Source organism: Stegostoma tigrinum, chromosome 4 (genome assembly GCF_030684315.1).
Source record: "Stegostoma tigrinum isolate sSteTig4 chromosome 4, sSteTig4.hap1, whole genome shotgun sequence".
Lineage (NCBI taxonomy): Eukaryota > Metazoa > Chordata > Chondrichthyes > Orectolobiformes > Stegostomatidae > Stegostoma > Stegostoma tigrinum.
In genome coordinates, this window is record NC_081357.1 from 19860800 (window position 1) to 19885241 (window position 24442).

The 24442-nt window shown below is 43.5% G+C and overlaps 1 protein-coding gene across 1 annotated transcript in view; it reads right to left on the bottom strand.

Moving 5' to 3' along the window:
• Positions 1-21898, bottom strand: part of polr1b (RNA polymerase I subunit B) — a 39109-nt gene extending 17211 nt beyond the window's left edge. The window contains exons 1-7 of the mRNA XM_059645193.1: positions 21676-21898; positions 14603-14770; positions 12964-13110; positions 8803-8935; positions 6246-6382; positions 3078-3301; positions 2036-2207 (exon numbers count right to left, since the gene is read on the bottom strand). Coding sequence (XP_059501176.1) covers positions 2036-2207; positions 3078-3301; positions 6246-6382; positions 8803-8935; positions 12964-13110; positions 14603-14770; positions 21676-21885 — 1191 coding nt within the window. The 5' untranslated portion in view covers positions 21886-21898. The remainder of the gene's footprint in view (positions 1-2035; positions 2208-3077; positions 3302-6245; positions 6383-8802; positions 8936-12963; positions 13111-14602; positions 14771-21675) is intronic.
• Between the last annotated feature and the right edge of the window lie 2544 nt (positions 21899-24442).

Here is a 24442-nt window from a genome sequence, read left to right on the forward strand (position 1 = left end):
ATAAACATATTGAACTCGACGTCATATACATTCCACTATGGAGGAAACCCGGAAGTGAGGCAATCCATCGCAATGGATCCCAGAGTTTAAAAGCCAGGCGGGAAAACACAACGACGCTTCATCAGAGGCTGCACCAAGGATGTTACCAAGCACGATAACAAAATATCCGCAGAACAACAAACGAGATCAGCAAGCCAACCAACCTCAACACCCACAAACCTAACTACAAATCTACTCCAAAACCTATTCAATGACTTGAGCAACTGACCTTGATTAATGCTTTAATGCCACAGAGGAAACGCTGGATTACAGGACAGATCATGTTTCACCACCAATTAAACCTGTTGCTTTGTTCAAATAGACTCTATGGCAATTTGTTAAAACAAAAATGAGGAAAACTGGGGTAAAGGCAAAATACTATGGGAGCTAGAAATCTGAAACAAACAGAATGCTGAAGAAACTCAGCATCAGTGCAGAGGGAAACAAAGATAATGTTTTGGGTCCCGTATAACTCTTCTTCGGAACTTCAAATAGATGACAGCTGCTTCCAAACCTGGTGAGGTTTTTACAGCATTCCCGGTTTGTTTCAGATCGTGTGTGCTGGCCAACACACTTCCCTCAGCTAACGGTAGCAGAAGATTAGCTAGCCAGTGATTTCATCTACTATTTGTGAGACTTTGACATGAGTAAATTGGTTGCATTGCAGCTATGCAGCCTTTCAAGGCACCAGAGATACCTCAAACTCCCTCGCTGAAAGCAAGTTACTTGTTTCTTACAAAGGAAACTTTGAAATGCTTGTGAATATTTTATTCAAGGCGATCCACCATTTGCACGAAAGGTCAAGTATTTCTTTACATGCAATAATGTATCTTGTTATTTCACTGCGCTTTGAAGGCACTGATTTCTCGCTGTGTTACAGCGCCACAGCCTCCTGCCATGTTCTGATACCTGGTCCAACTGGCCATGATTAGTGCAAGAACCTAGACTGAAATTGTCAACAAGCTGCTTGATAATCACAAGGTTGCTGGCTATAATTCAGGGGGAGGCAATGACTTTGTGGTATTATTGCTAGGCTATATTCCACACCTGGGTTCAAATTCAGCCATAGCAGATGGTATAATGTGAAACTTTTTTAAAAAAATCTGGAATTAAGCGTATAAGGATTGTCTGATGGCTAGAAAAATCCATCTGGTTTGATAATGTCCTTTAGGAAGAAAATCTGCTGTCTTTTACCTGGTGTGACCCACATGCAACTTGGCTCTCTTTAATACCCTCTAAAATATTAAGGATGCACGACAAAAGTGGATACAAATCTGCTCCTTTTCAAAAATCAAACGAGTCACAAAAAAAGGAATTAAAAAAGTGTTCACATTAGGATATGACTAAATTTGCCAGAACTTCCTGTTACTTTTGGTACAGATGTGTCCAACTGTAATCCTATTAAAAATTGCCCAGTTACCATTCCGTGAGTTTTACAGCTAGGTCTTAGAATCTGGCTGCTCCCAAATATCTCCATGGCAGGCTGCCTTCCAGGTCTGGATACGGAACAGGAAAAGAGAAACCAACCCTCACCCCAGAGGACCTGGGAATACACTGCAAGGACAATAGCAAACACCACAGAAAGGCAAATTAACAAAGTAGATAGTAGATTTTTTTCCTGCTGCTTTTTAAACCATAATACTGTTTTTAATTGATGAATGGTCATGATTTTTAAATTTCTTGAAGTTAAATTTTCAAATGTCATTGCTAACCAACAATTCAAAGTGTAATTAGCTTTCCTTATATACTTTAACATTCAATGTTGTTTATGATTTCTAGAAAACAAGTGTATGGACGAGGGAACCTAGTGAGTAAGACACTAGAGTGAGCTAAATGGGTAAGGGTGGCATGTAAGCAGCTGAAGGCTTAGGGTAAGTGGGATGGTGTCTGATCAAGGGACAGGTGGAGGTCTCCGTGTTGGTTTATTGGAGGAAACATCAGGTCAGAACACATTTATGAAAACCAGCCATTCCCAATTATCATGCAGTAGACCAACCTTCAAAAACATTAAATAGAGCTGCCCAGGGGTCAAGACTTCATGATTTATCAAGCTATCTGGATTCTCTTCCTGACATTCATCCTTGGCAAATGCAAACAGCTTCCGGGTCATCAAGCACAGTAAGTAGTACTTCTCTACACTGGATTTTAGATGTATACACAGGCACTGACTGTGGATAAACAAAGACAAAGATTCCATGAAAAAATATTAATTTCAAAAAAGGCACACCAATAAAATCATCAGCTGTGGATCCTGACCTTTGTGATACAAAATGTTATTGAAAAATGTAGATTTCTGGATAGCTACTCAATACTTTTCAAATCACCATACACCTCTCACAGAAATAATGTACTTCTGCTCATATTTTGCAGAGGAGACATATGGAAATAGTATGTCTCCTGCATGGACAGTTGATGATTTATTATTCAAATGAGAATCCTACTGTTAGGATGAAAATTTCAGAAGGTTTGACCAGAGGATGAAAAGGGGAAATATGACATTTCTTTTCAAATAAAAGAGGGGGATATCAGAGAAATTCCACTTTAAAATATTTGCTTTAGATGGTGAGAGCCAATTATAGTCTACAACACAGGATAATAAGTTAGGATTAATCCAGGTCAGTTCACTCAGACTCCTAGGAGACAGCTCATATTTGACTAATTCTTAAAAATTATTTGATGCAATATAGGGGTCACAAAAAGACAATTATCACCACAATGAAATAGCATGAAATTAAAGTGAAAGATGGATTTAGGGCAGTGAAGCAAAGAGCTTGGCATAAAAATAAGTTCTTCTGTCTCTAAAAGATGGCAAACATTCCACTATAATCTGTGCCGAGGCCAGTGAAGGTGCAGCAACATGGAGAAACAAGATTGCCAAAGATTGTCTGCCTAGTGCCACTTATCCATTCCACAATGGTGCAAGGTGTCATTCATCCATACTCCTCTCTTTCTTCCAGCCATCAGGCTAATTTGGTTCACCAGTCTGGCCTAGAACAAAGTTTAAAATATTAGATCTCTGCATCAAAATCATCACTTACTCAAATAGGAATTCTGCAGCTTGCTCATTTGTGTACCACTCTGGGAGGTAAAGTTTCACACGGAATCGTTCTCCCAAGTAATTCAGGACCTGCTTCTTTGTAGTGCATCCTTCCATCATCACTGTTCTTAACATCTGTGCCACACAGCTCTTAAAGAATGAATTGTCCTCTTTTCCCTTAATCAACTCTTGATAAATCTGGTGGTCCGTAAAATCAACCATTGCCTATAAGACAGGATAAAACATTTCACAGTGAGGATGAAGTGAAGAATGAATTCTAGAAGCACACAGCAGGTCTGACAATACCTAAATAGTGATAATGGGAACTGCAGATGCTGGAGAATCCAAGATAATAAAATGTGAGGCTGGATGAACACAGCAGGCTCAGCAGCATCTCAGGAGCACAAAAGCTGATGTTTCGGGCCTAGACCCTTCATCAGAGAGGGGGATGGGGTGAGGGTTCTGGAATAAATAGGGAGAGAGGGGGAGGCGGACCGAAGATGGAGAGAAAAGAAGATAGGTGGAGAGCAGAGTATAGGTAGGGAGGGGATAGGTCAGTCCAGGGAAGACTGACAGGTCAAGGAGGTGGGATGAGGTTAGTAGGTAGGAGATGGAGGTGCGGCTTGGGGGGGGGGGGGGGGGGGGGGGGGGGGAGAGGAAGGGATAGGTGAGAGGAAGAACAGGTTAGGGAAGCAGAGACAGGTTGGACTGGTTTTGGGATGCAGTGGGTGAAGGGGAAGAGCTGGGCTGGTTGTGTGGTGCAGTGGGGGGAGGAGACGAACTGGGCTGGTTTTGGGATGCGGTGGGGGGAAGGGGAGATTTTGAAGCTGGTCAAGTCCACATTGATACCATTGGGCTGCAGGGTTCCCAAGCGGAATATGAGTTGCTGTTCCTGCAACCTTCATGTGACATCATTGTGGCACTGCAGGAGGCCCATGATGGACATGTCACGAAAGAATGGGAGCGGGAGTGGAAATGGTTTGTGACTGGGAGGTGCAGTCGTTTATTGCGAACTGAGCGGAGGTGTTCTGCAAAGCAGTCCCCAAGCCTCCGCTTGGTTTCCCCAATGTAGAGGCAGCCACACCGGGTACAATGGATGCAATATACCACATTGGCAGATGTGCAGGTGAACCTCTGCTTAATATGGAAAGTCATCTTGGGGCCTGGGATAGGGGTAAGGGAGGTGGTGTAGGGGCAAGTGTAGCATTTCCTGCGGTTGCAGGGGAAAGTGCCGGGTGTGGTGGGGATGGAGAGCAGTGTGGAGCGAACAAGGGAGTCACGGAGAGAGTGGTCTCTCCGGAAAGCAGACAAGGATGGGGATGGAAAAATGTCTTGGGTGGTGGGGTCGGATTGTAGATGGTGTAGAATGCTACACTTGCCCCCACACCTCCTCCCTCACCCCTATCCCTGGCCCCAAGATGACTTTCCATATTAAGCAGAGGATCACCTGCACATCTGCCAATGTGGTATACTACATCCATTGTACCCGGTGTGGCTTCCTGTCTCTGCGTCCCTAACCTGTTCTTCCTCTCACCCATCCCTTCCTCCCACCCCAAGCCGCACCTCCATTTCCTACCTACTAACCTCATCCCACCTCCTTGACCTGTCAGTCTTCCCTGGACTGACCTATCCCCTCCCTACCTCCCCACCTATACTCTCCTCTCCACCTATCTTCTTTTCTCTCCATCTTCGGTCCGCATCCCCCTCTCTCCCTATTTATTCCAGAACCCTCACCCTATCCCCCTCTCTGATGAAGGGTCTAGGCCCGAAACGTCAGCTTTTGTGCTCCTGAGATGCTGCTGAGCCTGCTGTGTTCATCCAGCCTCACATTTTAATACCTAGATAGATTCAGGTTGTCATTTCAATTGGAGTGCTGGAGAAAAAAAGTTACTGAAGGATTGACCAAAGCCAAGATAGCTGTACCAAAATACAGAAACCCAACTGTATTTCAAAGGTCCATCTCTTGGAGTTGCAGCATAAAATAGACTTATTTTAGTATTATGTAATATACCATAAATCAAAACAATGTACTGTTGAAAACTTTAATTAATTTCTTACATATTTTAAGAGTTATTTGTTTCTGCAGATCATTGCATATTCAAAAATACTGCAGAAGCTTGACAAGAATAAAAACAGCTTGTTTGAATGGCACCCCATTCAGCACCAGTGCACCATCTACATGATGCATTAGACCATAAGACATAGGAGCAGAAGTAAGGCCATTCCGCCATTCAAGTCCACTCCGCCATTTAAATCGTGGCTGATGGGCATTTCAACACCGCTTCCCTGCACACTCCCCCTTAGCCCTTGATTCCTTGTGAGATCAAGAATTTATCGATCTCTGCGTTGAAGGCATCTAACATCCTGGCCTCCACTGCACTCCGTGGCAATGAATACCACAAGCCCACCACACTCTCGCTGAAGAAATGTCATCTCATTTCCGTTATAAATTTACCCCGTCTAATTCTAAGGCTGTGCCCACGGGTCCTAGTCTCCCCGCCTAACGGGAGCAACTTCCAACGTCCACCCGTTCTAAACCATACATTATCTTGTAAGTTTCTCTTAGATCTCCCCTCAACCTTCTGAGCTCTAATGATTACAAACCCAGGATCCTTAGCCGTTCATCATACGTTAAACCTACCATTCCAGGGATCATCAGTGTGAATCTCCGCTGGACACGCTCCAGGGCTAGTAGCATTGTAGCAATTCACTAAACGTTTCTCTAAACTGAGAAGGTGGAGGCAAGTAGGTGCATCTACAAATCTTCCTCCAAGCCAAACATCATCCAGTCTTTCAGAAAATGCTGCAGAAACTCAACATATTTGGCTGTGAGGACAGAAACAGCGTTTATGCTTGAGCTCAATAGAAATATTTTTTGTACCACGCTGTCTTCGACTATATTGTTGTTCCTTCAATGCTGCTGGAATAAAATTTCGCAACTCCTTTTCTAACGGTATTCCCTAACATAAACTATAGCAGTTCCAGAAAGCTGTTCATCATCACCGTCTCATGGTGAATTAAGGATGAACATTAAATCTGTCCTTGCAAGGAACACTTGCATCCTATTAACCAAAAAGATATGTTTTATTCAATCCCAAATTACATCCCTCAAAGAATTCAATTTTTTTAAAACCCTTGCCCACTGTACCAATATAGTATTACATCTCACCTTAAGCACAAAACAGAGTGGTATGAAGAAGAGTTCCTTCTGGTAAATGAAGTTGACCATTATGGTGCCATTATCGAGATAATGGAGGTTCATGTTAATAGCGGTGTGCTCATCCTTCACGCAGTGCATGCTTATACCTGAAAAGAGAAAGCACAACACAAAGTTTGCTTCGTTTTCATGAAGTCTTACTCTGTTGTCACATTAATGTTTCTTTGCTTTCAAATCTTGCAATTTTACAAATGAGAAATGTAACTGACCAACCTGATCCCATGCCTCCTGTCAATGACGTTTAAGAGCATAATTAATAATGAAGGAGATTAACTGATGTTGTGCTACTTTGTGGTAGAGTGGGCTGAAAGTCACGTCAGCCTATCAAGAGTTAAGTATGTGCTTCACAAGTGGGGAACCACGAAGATATTTCCAAAATGATCAAAGTAAACAAGTTGAGTGTAATAACTTCCAGAGGAAGCCAAATGAGAGCACAAAATATTAAGCTGCAAGTTTAAGTGTTACGGTCCTCTTTGAAAATTTGAAATTTAAATATTTTTGTCAGTTTTTTCCACTAGTTACAGATTTGTTACAGTGTATGAAGTGGCCATTTGCTCCACTGTGTATCCACCCTATCACCAAATCAGCAATGCATCTAGTGCCATTATTCTGCTTCTCCTTGTACACCCTGCACATTCTTCCTTTTGTACATCTTGATTGAACCTACCTCTATCCCAATTTCAAGCAATGATTCCCAGACTTTACTAAGCACTGTGAAACAACATATTTACATTTTCTGCCAACTTCTCAATCCTCTTTTTACCTCTTCTTTCACGGAACATAGGTATTATCGAACTAAGTGACTTGCTAGGTTATTTTGTATGACAGTTAAGAGTCAACCATGTTGCTGTGAATCTGGATTCTCATGTAGGTTTTTTTTTAAAAAACAGTTATGGAGGACAGTTGCATGTCACCATGACTAAACCTAGCTTTTAATTCCACATTTTATTTTGAATTTACATTCGACCAGATGACATGTCCCAGAGCATTAACCTGAGGCTCACCAGTGGAAGCAGTTTCTTCCAAGCTATTCTGTCCAGATTCCTCAGTCTTGAATACCTCTACTAAATCACGTCAGTCTTTTCTGCAAAAAAAAAATCCTGACTTCTCCAAAAACATTCACAACTTAAGTTCTTCATCTGTGGAACCATTCTTACAAATCACTTCCAAACTCTCTCGACTGTATTCATTTCACATCGTTCTGATCTCTCTTCTGCACAGCAAAGCATGCACCAAATTTTCCCTGAAAAACCACTTACAACCAATCAAATCAAACCTCATAGGCAGCATGCACCTCCAATAAATGAATTTATGAGAATGATAAGAGTGCAGCGCTCCTATCACTGTACAAGTGGCACCAGCAAAGACGAACAGCGGAACCTTCATGACATTAGTCTACCAGTGAATGACAGAATAAGCTCAGTGTTTAACTAAGGGAATTGTACAGGACAGATCAGATTCAAGATCAAGGTTTTTAAACTTGCTGGGCATTGACTTTAGTTACATTAAAATCAACACTGATTCACCAGCACTAAGAGCAGCTTTAGCATCCAACAGTCTCAGAAGGAAAGGACATAACACCTGTAAATAAGACATATAGTTCAACTCAAAATGAAGCTCCAGCAGAGCCTGCACATTCATTTCCAAGTTTTACTGTTTTATTTTTTGAACTGGTTTACAGCTCAGCAATGTTACACAGAGACTAGCACCGTTGCCTCACAATGCCAGGGACCCAGGGTTCGATTCCACCCTTGGTTGACTGTCTGTATACAGTTTGCATGGGTTTCCGCTGGTTGCTCCAGTTTCCTCCCACAATCCAGTTGTGCAGTTTAGGTAGACTGGCCATGCTAAATTGCCCCGTAACATCCAGTAATGTATATACTAGGTGGGTTAGTCATGATATAATGTGGGGTTATGGGGATTGAGTGGGGGCTGGCTCTGTATACAATGTTTTTAGAGGGTTGGTGCAGATTTGATGAGCCATATGGCCTCTTTCCACACTGCAGGGATTCTATGATCAAACAGAAACGGTTGGTGTAGAGATAATAATTTATAAATTAACAGGGGAGACACAGAACAAATATCTCAATCAGAAACCAATCCACTTGCATGCTATCACTCAGAATACAACAGACTGAAAAATCACGAGTTATCAATTACACCACAGGAGGCTGTCACTTAACTCCCAGTCTAGGGCTTAGAAAACAATAACAAAATCAGGTGTGGTGTTCACAACTGTTGGACACGCAGTCAAGCCCTCCTGGAAATACATGCAGACGGGTATTAGAGAGGAATTTTGCCAGAAAAAGGAGCAGATACGAACTTGAAGAGATGTGGCTTTGGGTACAAAAGATGTTGAGGATTCAGAAAGAACTCATCTATGAGCCAACGATTATTACAAATGTTGCACATAAGCACGCAACCTACCACAGTACAATTCAACGTTCCCAAAATAACAAAATAATCTTCAGTCAAACTTTTCAACTCATGTCGTAAAATCCACAATTACCGTACTGCGTAAAGCCAGGGCCTCTGCTCTTCCATTTGGGTCTCACCATAGCAATAGGAAAATTTCGTCGTGGCATGATCAGCATCCGAATGATTTTCTCTATGCCATTTATTATGAAATATCCTCCCATTTCCTGTTGAGAAAGGATATGTATCAACTTCCGTTATCTCTTCTCTAAACTCTCAGTAAATTATGTTTGTATCATTCTGACTTAAGCAGGAATTCCACAAACAAGTACTCCATGATTTGATTTGATTCATTACTGTCATACATACTGAGATACAGTAGAAAATGTTGCCTTACGTGCTTTACAGGCAGATCATATTATACACATGCATCAGGCTAACAAAAGTGTGCAGGATACAACTTCACAGCTGCAGAGAAGGTGCACAGACAGAACAACATCAAAATTAAAGAGGTCCATTCAAAACTACAATAACTGCAGGGAAGAAGCTGTTCTTAATCTTTTCATACAGGTATACAAACATGCGCATCAGAAGAGGGTGGGAGGGATCTTTGACTACCTTGGCTGCCTTTCCGAGGCAGGAGACATACAGATGGAGTCAACGGATGGAAACCTGGTTTGCATCGTGGACTGGACTGTGCTCACAGCACTCTGTAATTTCTAGCGGACTTGCGAACAGCAGTTGCCATACCACACTGCGTTGCATCCAGGCAGTGTGCTTTCTGTGGTGCATCTATAAAAATTTGTAACAGGCCTTGTGGACGTGCCAAATTTCCTTAGCTTCCCGAGGAAGCAGATACATTGTTGTGCTTTCTAGACTATCGTGTCAAAGTGAGTGGACCAGGACACGTTGTTGGCGATTGTCCTCGCAGGAACTTGACGCTCTCGACCATCTCCAACTCAGCATCACAGATGTGGACAGGGGCGTGCCCTCTACTCCATCTCCTGAAGTCAATAACCAGCTCCTTCGTTTTGCTGGTGTTGGTGGGGAGATTCTCATAAAGCAATCAATCTTGTTCCTGTGGTCCATCTCGTCGTTGTTTGAGATCTGACCCATGCTGGTGTATTCAGCAAACTTGTAAGAGGAGTTGGTGCGAAATTTGGCCACACAATCATGTGTTTACAACAAACGTAGCAGAGGGCCGAGTACGCAGCCTTGCAGGGCACCAGAATTGAGTGTTATCATGGAGATGATGTTGGTGCCTGTTTTTACTGGCTACGGTCAGTTGGTCACGAAGTCAAGAATCCAGTTACAGAGAGGGGAGCAGAGACCTAGTTCCCAGAGTTCGGAGGTGAGTTTGTTTGGAATTATAGTGTTGAAGGCAGAGCTGTAGCCAGTAATTAGGAGCATGACAAAGGTCTCATTGTCCAAGATGTTCCATGGGTGAGTATAGAGCCAGGGACCTGCTGCACCGGTAGGTGAATTACAAGGGATCAAGGCAGACTGGGAGGCTACAGTCAATGTGAGCCATGACCAACCTCTCAGAACACTTCGTAATTATGGAGGTCACAGCCACTAAACCACAATCATTGAATCACGCAGCATGATTTTTCTTTGGCATTGGGATGATGTGGTCTTCTCAAAGCTATGGGGGGGATTTCAGATTGTAGTAAGGCGAGATCGAAGATGTCTGCCAATACATCTGCCAGCTAGTCTGCACACTACCTGAATGAACAGCCGGACACCCCAATCAGGCTGGCTGCTTTCCATGGGTTCACCCTCAAGGCGGCCGATCTAAGCAGTGACTGGTGCATCCAAGGCTGATGGTATCGGTGATATCCTTTAAGTGTCCTTGAGCTCATTGGGTAGAAACATTCTGTTGCCCACGATTCTGTTTGTGGTTAGTATGGGTCTCTAGGTTAGTTTGGTCTTGGCTCTTGGTGTCCATCATGGCCTTGCAAAGGTCTTGCCTGGATATCCTATAGAGATCATAGCTGCCTCAGACCTGGACTTCAGCAGGGAGTAGATCACCCAGTACATCCATGGTTTCTGGTTGAGGAATGCTCAGATTAACTTCTTCAGCATGCAGACATCTACACACTTACTAATGAAGTCTTGTAACGCTAGTGGCATACTTATTCAAGAGCTCCTTGGCCAACCTGAACATGGACCAATCCATTGACTCAAAGTCCCATGTAAGACCTTCCGTTTCCTCAGACAGAAAGTACACTACTTTCTGGACTGGGTCCTCATCTCTTCAGTTTCTGCTTTTAAGCCAGGAGGAGCAGCACAGCATTGCGATCTGATTTTCCAAAACATGGACAGAGGATTGAGCTGTAGGCATCTTTTTTGGTTGTTTAGCAATGGTTAAGGATGTTCAGACCTCTAGTGGAACAGGAGATACGTTGGTGGAATTTTGGTAGCACATTCTTGAGGTTTTCCTGGTTGAAGTCACCAGCTACGACGAACAAGGCTTTGAGGTATTTCATCTCAAGACTGTCTGTACCGTTACATACTTAATCAATGTCCATGATCCATACGTCACCTCTATCATCACAGTATGTGAAACAAAGGCGAATGAGCTTGTAGCACTGCTTGAAACTGGTAAGTAGCATGTTGTGGGTATCACAATATGTGGCTGTAAACTGATACATATCCTATTGAAAGGGCCGACAGATGGGCAGAAGACAGGATTAGTAAAATTTAAAAATTAAGTTGGTAGTAAGAAGTGAGATAGAATCAGAGGTGTGGAATCTATGTGGATAAAGTTGAGAAACCACATAAGGAGAAAAGACCTGACAAGAATTCTGTACAGGCCTCCAAGCAATCGTCAGGATGTGGGGCAGAAAATAAATAATGAGACAGAAAAGACATGCAAGAAAGGCAATTTGGAAGGAAGGGTAGATGTATGGACTATCTGCTAAATGGAGAAAGGCTTCAAAGGTTTGAAGCACAAAGCAACTTGGGAGTTCTAGCTCAGGATTCTGAGGTTAATAAGCAGATTCAGCTGGCAGTGAGGAAGGCAAATTCAACATTAACATTCATTTCAAGAGAACTAGAATACAAGGCTAATACAGAGTGAGGGTGTACAAGGCTGTCATCAGAATGGAACTGGAATCTTGTGAGCAGTTTTAGACCCCATATCCAAGGAAGGATGTGTGACTTTGGATGGGATCCAGAGAAGGTTTATAAGAATGACCTCAGGGATGAAGGACTTGTTATACGAGGAGTAGTTCAGGACTCTGGGTCTGTGCTCAATCGAATTTATAAAGGATGAAGGGGGAAGCTGATTGAAACTTAAAGTCCTAAGAGACCTGGGTAGCATGGACATGGAGAAGATGTTTCCACTAGTAGGAGAGACTAGAACTGAGGGCACAGCTTCAGAGCAAAGGGGCGATCCTTTAGAACAGCGACGAGAAGGAATTTCTTCAGCCACAGGGTGGTTAACCTGAGGAACTTACAGACACAAGACGTGGAGCCCAAATGGTTGAGTGTATTTAAGACAGAAATAGTTAGGTTCTTGATTGGTAAGGAGATCAAGGGTTATGGGGAGAAGGCAGGAGAATGGGATTGAGAAACATATCAGCCATGATCGAATGGCAGAACAAATGGCTGAATCTGCTCCTCAATCTTAGTGTCACACTTTTATTTAACTTTTCAAAACAGAACCTTATCCTGGAGTTCTTCTACCACCCATCTCAAGTTGGAAGGTCGCAGAATGCTGACATCAGATCAGCAGAGAAAGCCTGCTTGCAATACATGTAATCCGCACCATCAGCAAAATAGATATCCGATTCTTTAACGGCATTTCAGAAAATGTTTTGAAAGAACCTTCAAGAGTAGAACAGAACAGGTCCAGCGCATGGCAGAGGGCGATTGGCAAGACTTCCACTGCTATCTATGTATTGAATGATTGCTATTTTGGGAGGATGTTAAACTTTGTGTTTTCTGCACCAGCACCGGGACAATTTCCCGTGTCAATAAATTACAGTAAAATTTCAACAGTAGTTCTCCGTAATCTTGCTGAAAGAAAATCAGTTTCCCACTATGTTTACAACGGCTTTAACAGGACAACCAAGATAATTAAGGTTTGTATTCTATGAAAACTATATTCCCACCAGAGATGAATGATAGGATAGAAACTTGGCTCTCTTCCTTCCCCTAATGTGTTGCCTAAATTCCCCTACTCCTAGCAAACTTGCACGCAATGATAGGCTGTCATACCGGAAGAAAAGGAAATCAGTTAATTCTTTACCTCTGCTTCTTCGTGGTGTTTAATGAGTTCTTGAGGAGAAAGCCCATAGAGATTACAGAGCTTTGATTTTACCATAATAGGAATTAAACCAAGGCTCTGTTTAATAATCCCCTTTGGTACACCATTCACAGACCAGCTGACATCTGCCTAAAAAGAAAGAGAAGTTAAAGAATTGCTGTCTGTACACATTAAAAGCAAAACCATTCAGTCTGCCCCTTTTTAAAGCTAAGAATGCAGCATTGGCTATCACGTAGGATGAACGCAACTCTTCAGTAACATACGGCAGATCACATCTGATAGATCCATTTTAATCACATTGAAGCAATATGAATGACACTGAAGTCAGTTCATGCTAAATATCTGGGTCACACCACAGCTGCCAACGTCACTGAACGATTTGGTCTCAATAAAATAGAAATTTTATTTACAGGCAATTCAAATATTTCTGGATTAGGAAGAGGAGAAGGCAGGGAACATCATCCGCAGTGTCTACCCTTCTACTGGAGAGTACTCACATCAACAAGTGTCACCAGAAGACATGGAAAGCTCATGAACACTCTATTAATAAGCATAACACATGAAGAGAAGCCATTTAAGTAAAATACTAGAATACTTCCAGTGAACCATACCCCAATACAGTGTGTTCTGACAGCATAATGGTTATAGAACTGGACTGGTAACCTAGTGGCTGACAGCTGAAATCCCACAATGATGAAATGTGAAAATAAATTGAACAAATGTATGGATGAGGAAAATTATGACCGACTTGTCAAAGTGTGATTAAAAACCCAACTGGCTCAATAATGCTCTACTAACTCACATGGCCTATGATACCAGTCCAACAGGTGATTTTTAATGTCTTCAGGACAAATAGAGATTATTTACAAATGGTAGCATCTCAAGAACGTTGTTTTCTTAAAATTTGGCTTAAAAGCAGGAAAGTCACTTGGTAAATATAACCCAGAAGCAAAACCTATCGCACAACAACTTGCATCCCTATAGGATCATCTTGAGGTGACCTGAAGGGATGTAAACTCGAAGATAGATTTCACAGATCATAGTTTAAATGGATCATAGCAACATTGTTAAAAGTACCACCAGTTGAAAAGGTCTAGCTTTTGGCAGGTGATAACAGTATGTAGCCAATTCAATTCTAACTCCAGCAGCAGACAGGATCATACAGCACGGTCCAAATAGTACATACCAACCAACTTTCCCAAACTAAACTAGTCCCACTTGCTTGCATTTGGCTCATATCCCTCTAAACCTTTCCTAGCCATGTATCTATCCAAATGTATTTTAAATGTTGTAACTGTATCTGCACCTACAACTTCCTCTGGCAGCTCATTCCACATATGAGCCACCCTCTGGAAAAAGTTGCACCTCAGGTCCCTTTTAAATCTTTCTCCTCACATTAAAAATATGCCTTCTAGTTTTGAACTCCCCTACCCTAGCGAAAAGGCCCTTGCTATTCACCTTATCTATGCTCCTCACGACCTTGACCTCCTACCCCCCAGTGAAAAAAGTCCCATCCTCTCCCTGTAACTCAAACCCTCTAGTCCTGGTAACATTCTCTTACATCTTTGTTGCATTTTTAACCTAAAATCAGATGTAACGGATCAGAACAAGCAATACTTACAGTTAACTTGCCCCTATAAGTACTTCGTCGTCCTCTACACTCCGCTGGGTAGACTCTTAGGTCATTGCAGATGCTGCCTTTTGACACCATGGGAGTGCTGATGAAAGCATCCATAAAGGCCAGGCTGATCCGTTCATTTCTATAATTGAACTCCAGTGGAGGAATGGCCTATGGTGAGAACATTTAAAACAAAAGTGTCAGTAGGAGGCTTAAAGGAAGTCGCATTTATACTATGCATTTTGCTAAAATGGCACTAAGTTTTGACAGCATGCGCAGCTTAAATTTATATACCACCTTTAACATCATACAGTATCTCATAGGAGCATTATTGAACAGCATTTGATGCTGGACCGATAACGAGTTGTTAGGACAATTGGTCAGAGACTAGTAAATCTTTAGTTCAAGTAACTCTTTTCTCAACTCCTCAGAGCGCGTTCCAATCTACTGTGATAAAAACTCTATTTGCTTGGATAAATGCAACTTCAAACAACACTGAAGAAGATCAACACCATCCAAAACAAAGCGACCTGCTTAGTTCACACCCACATCCTCCACCATTGACAATCATTCCCTGCAGACCAATGCACAGTCATAGCAATAATGTTGGTACTTTATTCTAGCATCTCAACCAAGGCATCAAGTCAGTACCATCCAAACCCACGACCTTTACACCCTAGAGGACAAAGGCGGCAAATACATGGAAACACCATGATGTGCAAGTTCACTTCCAAGCTACACACCATTTAACCTGGAGCCATCTCACTATTCATTCACTGCTGTGGAGGTTCAATGCTGGAACTCCCCTCCTAACAGTACAGCAGATGTATGAACAGCACATGAGAATGCAGACGTTCATGAAAGCAACTCACTATTGACTTCTCAAGGGAAATTAGGGATGGGCAATAACGATGATCTACTTTTGAATGTCCACATCCCATGAAAAAGAAAAACTTTAGTCAGAGATATGTTTTTAAGAGCCATTTTCAAAGGTGAAAGAGGAATGGAGAAGCAGAGAGATTTCTGGGAGTTCAAAACATTAAATCTAGGCTGCTGAAAAATACAGGTAAGGTTTTATTTATTTATTCTTGTATGTGAGCACCACTGGCAAGGTCAACATTAATTGTCAATCCCTGGTTGCCCTTAATCTGATTGGTGCTCTGGGCTAATTCAGAGAAGGCAGTAAAGAGTCAACCACATTACTGTGGGATTGGAGGCACATGGTGGCCGGACCAGGTCAAAACAGCAAATTTCCTTCCTATAGGAATGTGTGTATAGGCCAAAGGCAAATGATCAGCCACAATTGTGAGAAATAAGGATGATTAAATTGCAGTGAAAATAATTACTTAACTTTGAACAAAAAGACATCTAGTACTAAGCCGAGTGATAAGAAAAGGGAGTAAGGGCCAAGTGATTAGAAACCAGAATGAACTGGTCCAAAACTGCTAGCAGATACCCAGAGGGTGAAAAGGTTAAGCTTTGCACAGTAGACGTAGTTGAAGCACATGCCTAATGAGAGAATGCATATTAACTTTTACGCCCATGCTTACGAAGCTGCTTAATTAGCATAACATGATGTATGAAGAGGGTGGGACAAGGGAAGTAACGGGAAGATTGTGCACCTTGGAGCTCAGATTGGACGGAGCTAAAAGGGGAGGATCTGGCCGGATAAGTGATGTATAAAAAGGGGAGGCTCCCTGACCTGTGTGCGCCTCAGGCAACGGGGGGCACCCAATTCTGCAGACTCGTAATAAAGCTTAAGTTACTTGTTTCCAAGACTTTGTCTCCACTGACTCCGTGATTGTGAGCACGTGAATCTATATCTCACAATGATCATACTGAAAGCTGGAAGAAGCCTGAAGGGCTGAATAGCCTACTCCTGTTCCCATTTTCTATATTTCTCACCCTTTAATGAAACAGATGGATTTTTATAACAATTTACATGGTCACCGTCAGACTAGCTTTTAAATCCAAATTTTCACTGAATTCAAATTTCACCACCTATGGTTGTGTGATTTGAACCTATGTTCCCAGAACATCTGGGTTATTTGTGCAATGACATTATCACAATGCCAGTGGTGAAGCAATTAAAATTAGGGATTCATGAGATTTCAAAATTATGGGAGTAGAGATCTTGAAGGGACATAAAGCTGGAGAAGAGATCTTGAAGGGACATAAAGCTGGAGAAGAGATCTTGAAGGGACATAAAGCTGGAGAAGAGATCTTGAAGGGACATAAAGCTGGAGAAGAGATCTTGAAGGGACATAAAGCTGGAGAAGAGATCTTGAAGGGACATAAAGCTGGAGAAGAGATCTTGAAGGGACATAAAGCTGGAGAAGAGATCTTGAAGGGACATAAAGCTGGAGAAGAGATCTTGAAGGGACATAAAGCTGGAGAAGAGATCTTGAAGGGATATAAAGCTGGAGAAGAGATCTTGAAGGGACATAAAGCTGGAGAAGAGATCTTGAAGGGACATAAAGCTGGAGAAGAGATCTTGAAGGGACATAAAGCTGGAGAAGAGATCTTGAAGGGACATAAAGCTGGAGAAGAGATCTTGAAGGGACATAAAGCTGGAGAAGAGATCTTGAAGGGACATAAAGCTGGAGAAGAGATCTTGAAGGGACATAAAGCTGGAGAAGAGATCTTGAAGGGACATAAAGCTGGAGAAGAGATCTTGAAGGGACATAAAGCTGGAGAAGAGATCTTGAAGGGACATAAAGCTGGAGAAGAGATCTTGAAGGGACATAAAGCTGGAGAAGAGATCTTGAAGGGACATAAAGCTGGAGAAGAGATCTTGAAGGGACATAAAGCTGGAGAAGAGATCTTGAAGGGACATAAAGCTGGAGAAGAGATCTTGAAGGGACATAAAGCTGGAGAAGAGATCTTGAAGGGACATAAAGCTGGAGAAGAGATCTTGAAGGGACATAAAGCTGGAGAAGAGATCTTGAAGGGACATAAAGCTGGAGAAGAGATCTTGAAGGGACATAAAGCTGGAGAAGAGATCTTGAAGGGACATAAAGCTGGAGAAGAGATCTTGAAGGGACATAAAGCTGGAGAAGAGATCTTGAAGGGACATAAAGCTGGAGAAGAGATCTTGAAGGGACATAAAGCTGGAGAAGAGATCTTGAAGGGACATAAAGCTGGAGAAGAGATCTTGAAGGGACATAAAGCTGGAGAAGAGATCTTGAAGGGACATAAAGCTGGAGAAGAGATCTTGAAGGGACATAAAGCTGGAGAAGAGATCTTGAAGGGACATAAAGCTGGAGAAGAGATCTTGAAGGGACATAAAGCTGGAGAAGAGATCTTGAAGGGACATAAAGCTGGAGAAGAGATCTTGAAGGGACATAAAGCTGGAGAAGATCACAGAGAACAGGTGTGACCAGAAGACAGTTTGAAAACAAAGGATGAGAATTCTAACACTGAGGCATCATAATAGTGGAAGATAATGGAGCACAATGCTCGTAGGTGAATGGGACTTTGTGCAAGTTAGACCACACAAATTTTGGATTAGCTCAAGGTCAAGGAGAGAACAGAGCAACTGAGAGGAATGAAGTGTCATAGCGTTTGTCCTTTGAAGCTGACAGAACAGACTAATAGATGTGAACACAGAAGGTTACCTCAGAGTACTTCAGGATCTTGATCAGATGAACCAATGGGCTGAGGAGTGGCAGATGGAATTTAATTCATATAAATGTGAGGTGCTGCACTTTGGAAACGAAAATCAGGGCAGGTCTTATACACTTAATGGTAATCCCTGGGGAGTGTTGCTGAACAAGGAGACCTTGGAGTTCAGGTTCATAGTTCCTTGAAAGTAGAGTCCCAGGTAGATAGAATAGTGAAGAAAGCGTTTGATATGCTTGCCTTTATGGGCCAGTGCATTGAGTACAGGAGTTGGGAGGACATGTTGCAGCTGTACACGACATTGGTTAAGCCACTTCTGGAATACTGCATGCAGTTCCGGTCTCCCTGCTATAGGAGGGACATTGTGAAACTTGGAAGGGTTCAGAAAAGAGTTACAAGGATGTTGCCAGGGTTGGAGGGTTTGAACTATAGGGAGAGGTTGAAAAGACAGGGGCTATTTACCGTGGAGTGTCAGAGGCTGAGGGGTGACCTTACAGAGATTTATATCATCATGAGGGGCATGGATAGGATAAATAGACAAGATCCTTGCGCCTGGGTGGGAGAGTCCAAAACTAGAGGACACAGGTTTAAGATGACTGGGGAAAGATTTAAAAGGGGCAATTCTTTCACACAGAGGATGATGTGTGTATGGAACGAGCTGCCAAAGGAAGTGAAGGAGGCTAGTACAATTACAACATTTAAAAGGATGGGTACAGGAATAAGAAAGGTTTAGAGGGATATGGGCCAAATGCTGGCAACGGGACTAGATTTATTTTGGATATCTGGTCAGCATGGACAGGTTGGACCAAAGGGTCAGTTTCCATTCTGTATACATCTCTATGACTCTAATAAAGCAGTTAAGAAAGGATATGGGATTCTGGGTTTTATTGTCGGGTACAAATGCCAGGATATTATACAAGAATTGACCGAAATAAAATACCAGTGCTGTCCAATCAGGAGCATTGTGTCCAATTAAGGAAGATTACAAAGATTTTGGACAGAATTTTAAAAATTAATAGAATAGGTTCAACAATGAGGGATTATAATTGCATAGAAAGACTGGAGGAGGTGTGAGACCTCTTGAAGCAAAGAAGATAAAGATGAGATTTGACTCATTCAAGAAGAAATTCAATAAATAATTGAAGAGTAAAAACAGCAAGGATGTTGACTGCACTTCAAAGAATCTTGAGTGGAGAAGTGGTTCCCTTCTATGTTCTACATCTCTACAGTAATTAAGGAAACTAGTGGGAATGGCTGATGAATAAAGCCCAGCCCAACCAACTGAAGAGCTACCAAGGCCCAGGCTGACATTTGCTCTTGCAATTCAGAGCACCGGCATCTGGGTGGTGGCTCAGGGTCCATATTACTGCTGCCTTGGAGCATGTTTCTGATGCCTCTGATGTCATTACTCAGATTCATGTAGCTATTCTCCCTGTCCAGTTGCTGCTTTCATATAAACATACATTTGGAATACTGTGTGCAGTTCTGATCTCAGAGGTAGTAGGAACTGCAGATGCTGGAGAATCTGAGATAACAAGGTGTAGAGCTGGATGAACATAGCAGGAAGGCTGACGTTTCGGGCCTCGACCCTTCTTCAGAAAATGTACAAGGATGCTGCCAGGATTGGAGGGTTTAAGCTTATAGGGAGAGGCTGAATAGCTGGGGCTATTTTCCCTGTTGCAGTCAGAGGCCGAGGGGTGACCTTATAGAGGTTTATAAAATCATGAGGAGCATGGATCGGGTAAATAGTCAAGGTCTTTTAAAAATTTAAAAGCACTTTCTGTTTCTGTGCAGTACATCTCTGTGACTCTATATTAGAATCAGGGGTAGGCCATTCAGCCTCTTGAGTCTACAACACCATTTAGTAAGATCACAGCTCACCTGATTACAACTCCAAATCCCCATTCCCACCAAACCCTGATTTTCATCACCTAGCACAAGATGATTGTACATACGGTTCCTTGAAAATTCCACTACCACCACTTTTTTTTAAAGAAACAGAGTTCTAAGGCTCCCAATGCACAGCCGAGAAGAAAAATAATCTCATCATTGTTTTAAATAGGTGACTGCAACCCTTAATTCAAGACTCTCCCATAAAAGAAAACATCCTTTCCTCATCTGCCTATCAAGAGCCTTGCTCCTGAGACGCTGCTTGGCCTGTTGTGTTCATCCAGCTCCACACTTTATTTTGAATTCTCCAGCATCTGCAGTTCCCATTATCCCTTGCAAGGTGCTGTTGCTCATCACCCATACCATGGTCGATGTTGCCAATGCCCAGATCCTTAAGACTGATACTCCAACCGCTGCTGTTTCCCAGGTCCATGTTGCTGATCCTTCTATGGTCCAACTACCCTGTGCTATTATGCTCCGTTACATGCCTCATGGCCCACTGCAGTTATGCCTCCTCTATAGCTGCTGCTGTTTCCCAGGTCCATGTTGCTGATCCTTCTATGGTCCAACTACCCTGTGCTATTATGCTCCGTTACATGCCTCATGGCCCAATGCAGTTATGCCTGCTCTATAGCCACTGCTGTTGCCCCTGTACATGTTGATGCCTCAGGGCCCATGCCCCATTGTTGCCCCCCCCCATGACCATGCACCATTGTTGTTGTCCCCCGCCCCGAGCCCGTGCCCCATTCTTGCCTTCTTGCCCTCCGGCCCCCCACCCCCGCTCCATGGTCCGTGCCTCGTTGTTGCCCTCCGGCCCCTCCAGCCCGTACCCCATTGTTGCCGCCCGTGACCCCCCCCAACCCCCTCCAGGGCCCGTGTCCCATTGTTGCCCTCCGTTACCGCGCCCCCCCCCCTCCAGGGCCGTGCCCCATTGTTGCCCTCCGTTTCCGCCCCCCCCTCCAGGGCCCGTGCCCCATTGTTGCCCTCCGATTCCGCCCCCCACCCCAGGGCCCGTGCCCCATTGTTGCCCTCCGTTTCCGCCCCCCACCCCAGGGCCCGTGCCCCATTGTTGCCCTCCGTTTCCACCCCCCCCCCTCCAGGGCCCGTGCCCCATTGTTGCCCTCCGTTTCCGCCCCCCACCCCAGGGCCCGTGCCCCATTGTTGCCCTCCGTTTCCGCGCCCCCCCCCCCTCCAGGGCCCGTGCCCCATTGTTGCCCTCCGTTTCCGCGCCCCCCCCCCCTCCAGGGCCCGTGCCCCATTGTTGCCCTCCGTTTCCGCGCCCCCCCCCCAGTGCCCGTGCCCCATTGTTGCCCTCCGTTTCCGCGCCCCCCCCTCCAGTGCCCGTGCCCCATTGTTGCCCTCCGTTTCCGCCCCCCCCTCCAGTGCCCGTGCCCCATTGTTGCCCTCCGTTTCCGCCCCCCCCCCAGTGCCCGTGCCCGTGCCCCATTGTTGCCCTCCGTTTCCGCCCCCCCCCCCAGTGCCCGTGCCCCATTGTTGCCCTCCGTTTCCGCCCCCCCCCGCCCCGACACGAACCCATGCCCCACGTGCTCTGGGCTCGCACTCACCTGCACGGCCCTAGCCAGCCCCTCGCTCACCGCCTGGTCGAACGAGTCCACGTGAGCCGCGACCAACTCCAGCAATGCCCTCCGCCGCTGCCGCTGCTCCGGGTCCGGGTCCAAGCCCACTCGCCCCATCCTCAGCCCCGGCTCTGTCAGGTTCTTCAGGCTCGGCCGGAGCCGCTCTTCGCCACACAGCTGCCTCCACTTGTCCGCCATTTGTCCAACGAGATAGAAGGATCGGGGGGGCAACAACGGCAAACGATAAAGGTTCCGCTTCAGGATCGCCGAGCGTGCGCAGGAGGGAGGGGGATGCAATGCTGAGTTCCCAACTCAAGACATTTGGATTGTGCCTCAATTCATGTTCATTCATTTTAAACAGATAGCTTTTACTTGCATGAGTATTATTCCAACAATATGTACAAAACAAATTAGTTGATTGGAAGGTAATGACATTTCCTTTATATTTAAAAGGCGTTGTTTTCGCCGAAATCAAAAGATAAATGTAGTTGTTGTAATCGTCGAACAGAAACATGATGTGGAGTGCTTCCTTACTGTCCTGTGTTGACAGCATCACCTTGATAAAGTGTTATGATCATAGAATCCCTACAGTGTAGAAGCAGGCCATTCGGCCCATCGAGTCCACACGGACCCCAGGAACAGCGTCCCACCCAGGCCCATCCAATCCCCGTAACCCCGCATTCCCCATCGCCGACCCACCGAGCCTGCACTTCCCTGCAAACTATGAGCAGTTTTTGCACGGCCAAACCTACACATCTTCGGACTGTGGGTGCAGGCTGGAGCGCCCAGAGGAAACCCACACAGTCATCCAAGGGTAGAATCAAATCTATGACTTTGACGCTGTAATGCTAACCACTGAGCCACCATCTCTACCTTAATTAGTTTGTAGATTGGAAATATTCATTATTTTGCTTAGACCCTCAGCATGTGACTGCCATACCTATCCTGTTATTTCCAGTTAGTTTAGTTGTTTTGTAATTATCTCTCTGCCTCATAATCGGATTATAGGCGTCCCTTCACTTGTTATTCAGCTGTCGACTCTTTATTCACACCATCTATCACTCTCGGATACCTGCAGGGACTTATCATTGGACTCACACCAGTTCTAACTCTCTGCCCTTGATTTCTGTTGTCTAAATTGGTCTGTGTGCTCTTTGCTCACACTTCACCTGAGCAAGAGGCTGCGCTCCAAAAGCTTGTGATATTAAATAAACCCGTTGGACTATAGCCTGGTGTCGTGTAAATTAAAAATAATCTGTAAACACAGTTCCATATGTTGTGCACTTTTTGATGGTATTTATTGAGTCAACCTATGGAGACCATAATCTCTCCCTCATTTTACATTCACGAATGTAATTCAATCCGTAAATCCACAAAATAAAAAAAGACAACTGCAGATTCTGGAGATCGGAAACAAAAACAGAAATTGCTGGCAAAACTCAGCAGATCTGGCGCAGTTCCAATTAAGAGACAATGGCTTTGAAATGTTAACTCTGCTTTCTCCCACAGATGCTGCTAAACATGCCGAGTTTCGACAGCAATTTCTATTGTTGCTGCCAATCCATGGTTTTTTTTCTGATGAAGAGTCTAGGCCCGAAACGTCAGCTTATGTGCTCCTAAGATGCTGCGTTCATCCAGCTCCACACTTTGTTATCATGAATTTCACCCTGTCCTTTCTTTTATTGATAAGATTTGTTAACAGTACAAATCATAGTACAAGGTTGGCTATACAATGCAACAAACCCTTCGATCTTATCATCTGTGTTACATTGGTGCATTTGATCCACATGCATCCCTCATCCATTTGGAAAACTGTTCACTTTTGTCTGTTACTAAGAAAGTTTTACACGTTAGAAAAGGATACTTTCAGCATAGAAGGGAGAAATGACAAAGAAACATTAATCAGGCTTAAAGCTTGTGTGCTTTAAGAAATTTTTTGAAAAATCACAAAAAATAAATATTATCTTAAAAAGACTCTAAATTATGCCAAAAAAGGAGGTAAAGGACATAAGTTATAAATCAGTGTTAATTTGGTACAGGTATCAGGAGAACCATTCTTACCCAATGAAAAATGTTTAAAATAATCTACCAAGCAATGTAGTAGAGGCAAACCAGTGCAGTTATTTAAAATACAATTACATATATCCCAGATTTTTCTCCATTGTTGTAAAGGTCATAAAGTTCAAAATGTGAACATCTTTCCCGATTATAAAGAGCAATAGCCTAGGCCTTAAATTTAAAGATATTAATTCAAGAACAAAGTTCTAATGCTCTCCACAATCTACCATTTTGTTGCCATGGTTTATAAGAGCAACCCAACTGAATTACCATGTTAGGGTACACATTATTTTCTATGTGCCCATCAATCTGAACCTTTTTAGCAAATGGCCATGGAACAACTATCCATGACATTACATGACTATTGTCCCCTTGCCCACCTTAACCTGAGGGTTTGTTTACGATTCTTTCTGAGAATAAATACTTATTTTCAAAAACAATATACTGGCAGGGTCCTAAAGAACTACAGATGCTGTACATTAGAAAAAAAAACAGAAAATGCTGGAAGAACTCAGCAGATCTGGCAGAATCTGTGGAAAGGGTTACTCAATCCAAATCGTTAACTCAGACTTCTCTCCACAGTTTCTGCCAGATCTGCCGAGCTTTTCCACCAACAGGGTTTGTTTGGTACCAGATACTTGTTGATGCTAATTCATGGCATTATGTCCTTTTTTGTAATTTTTCATTTTAATTTCAT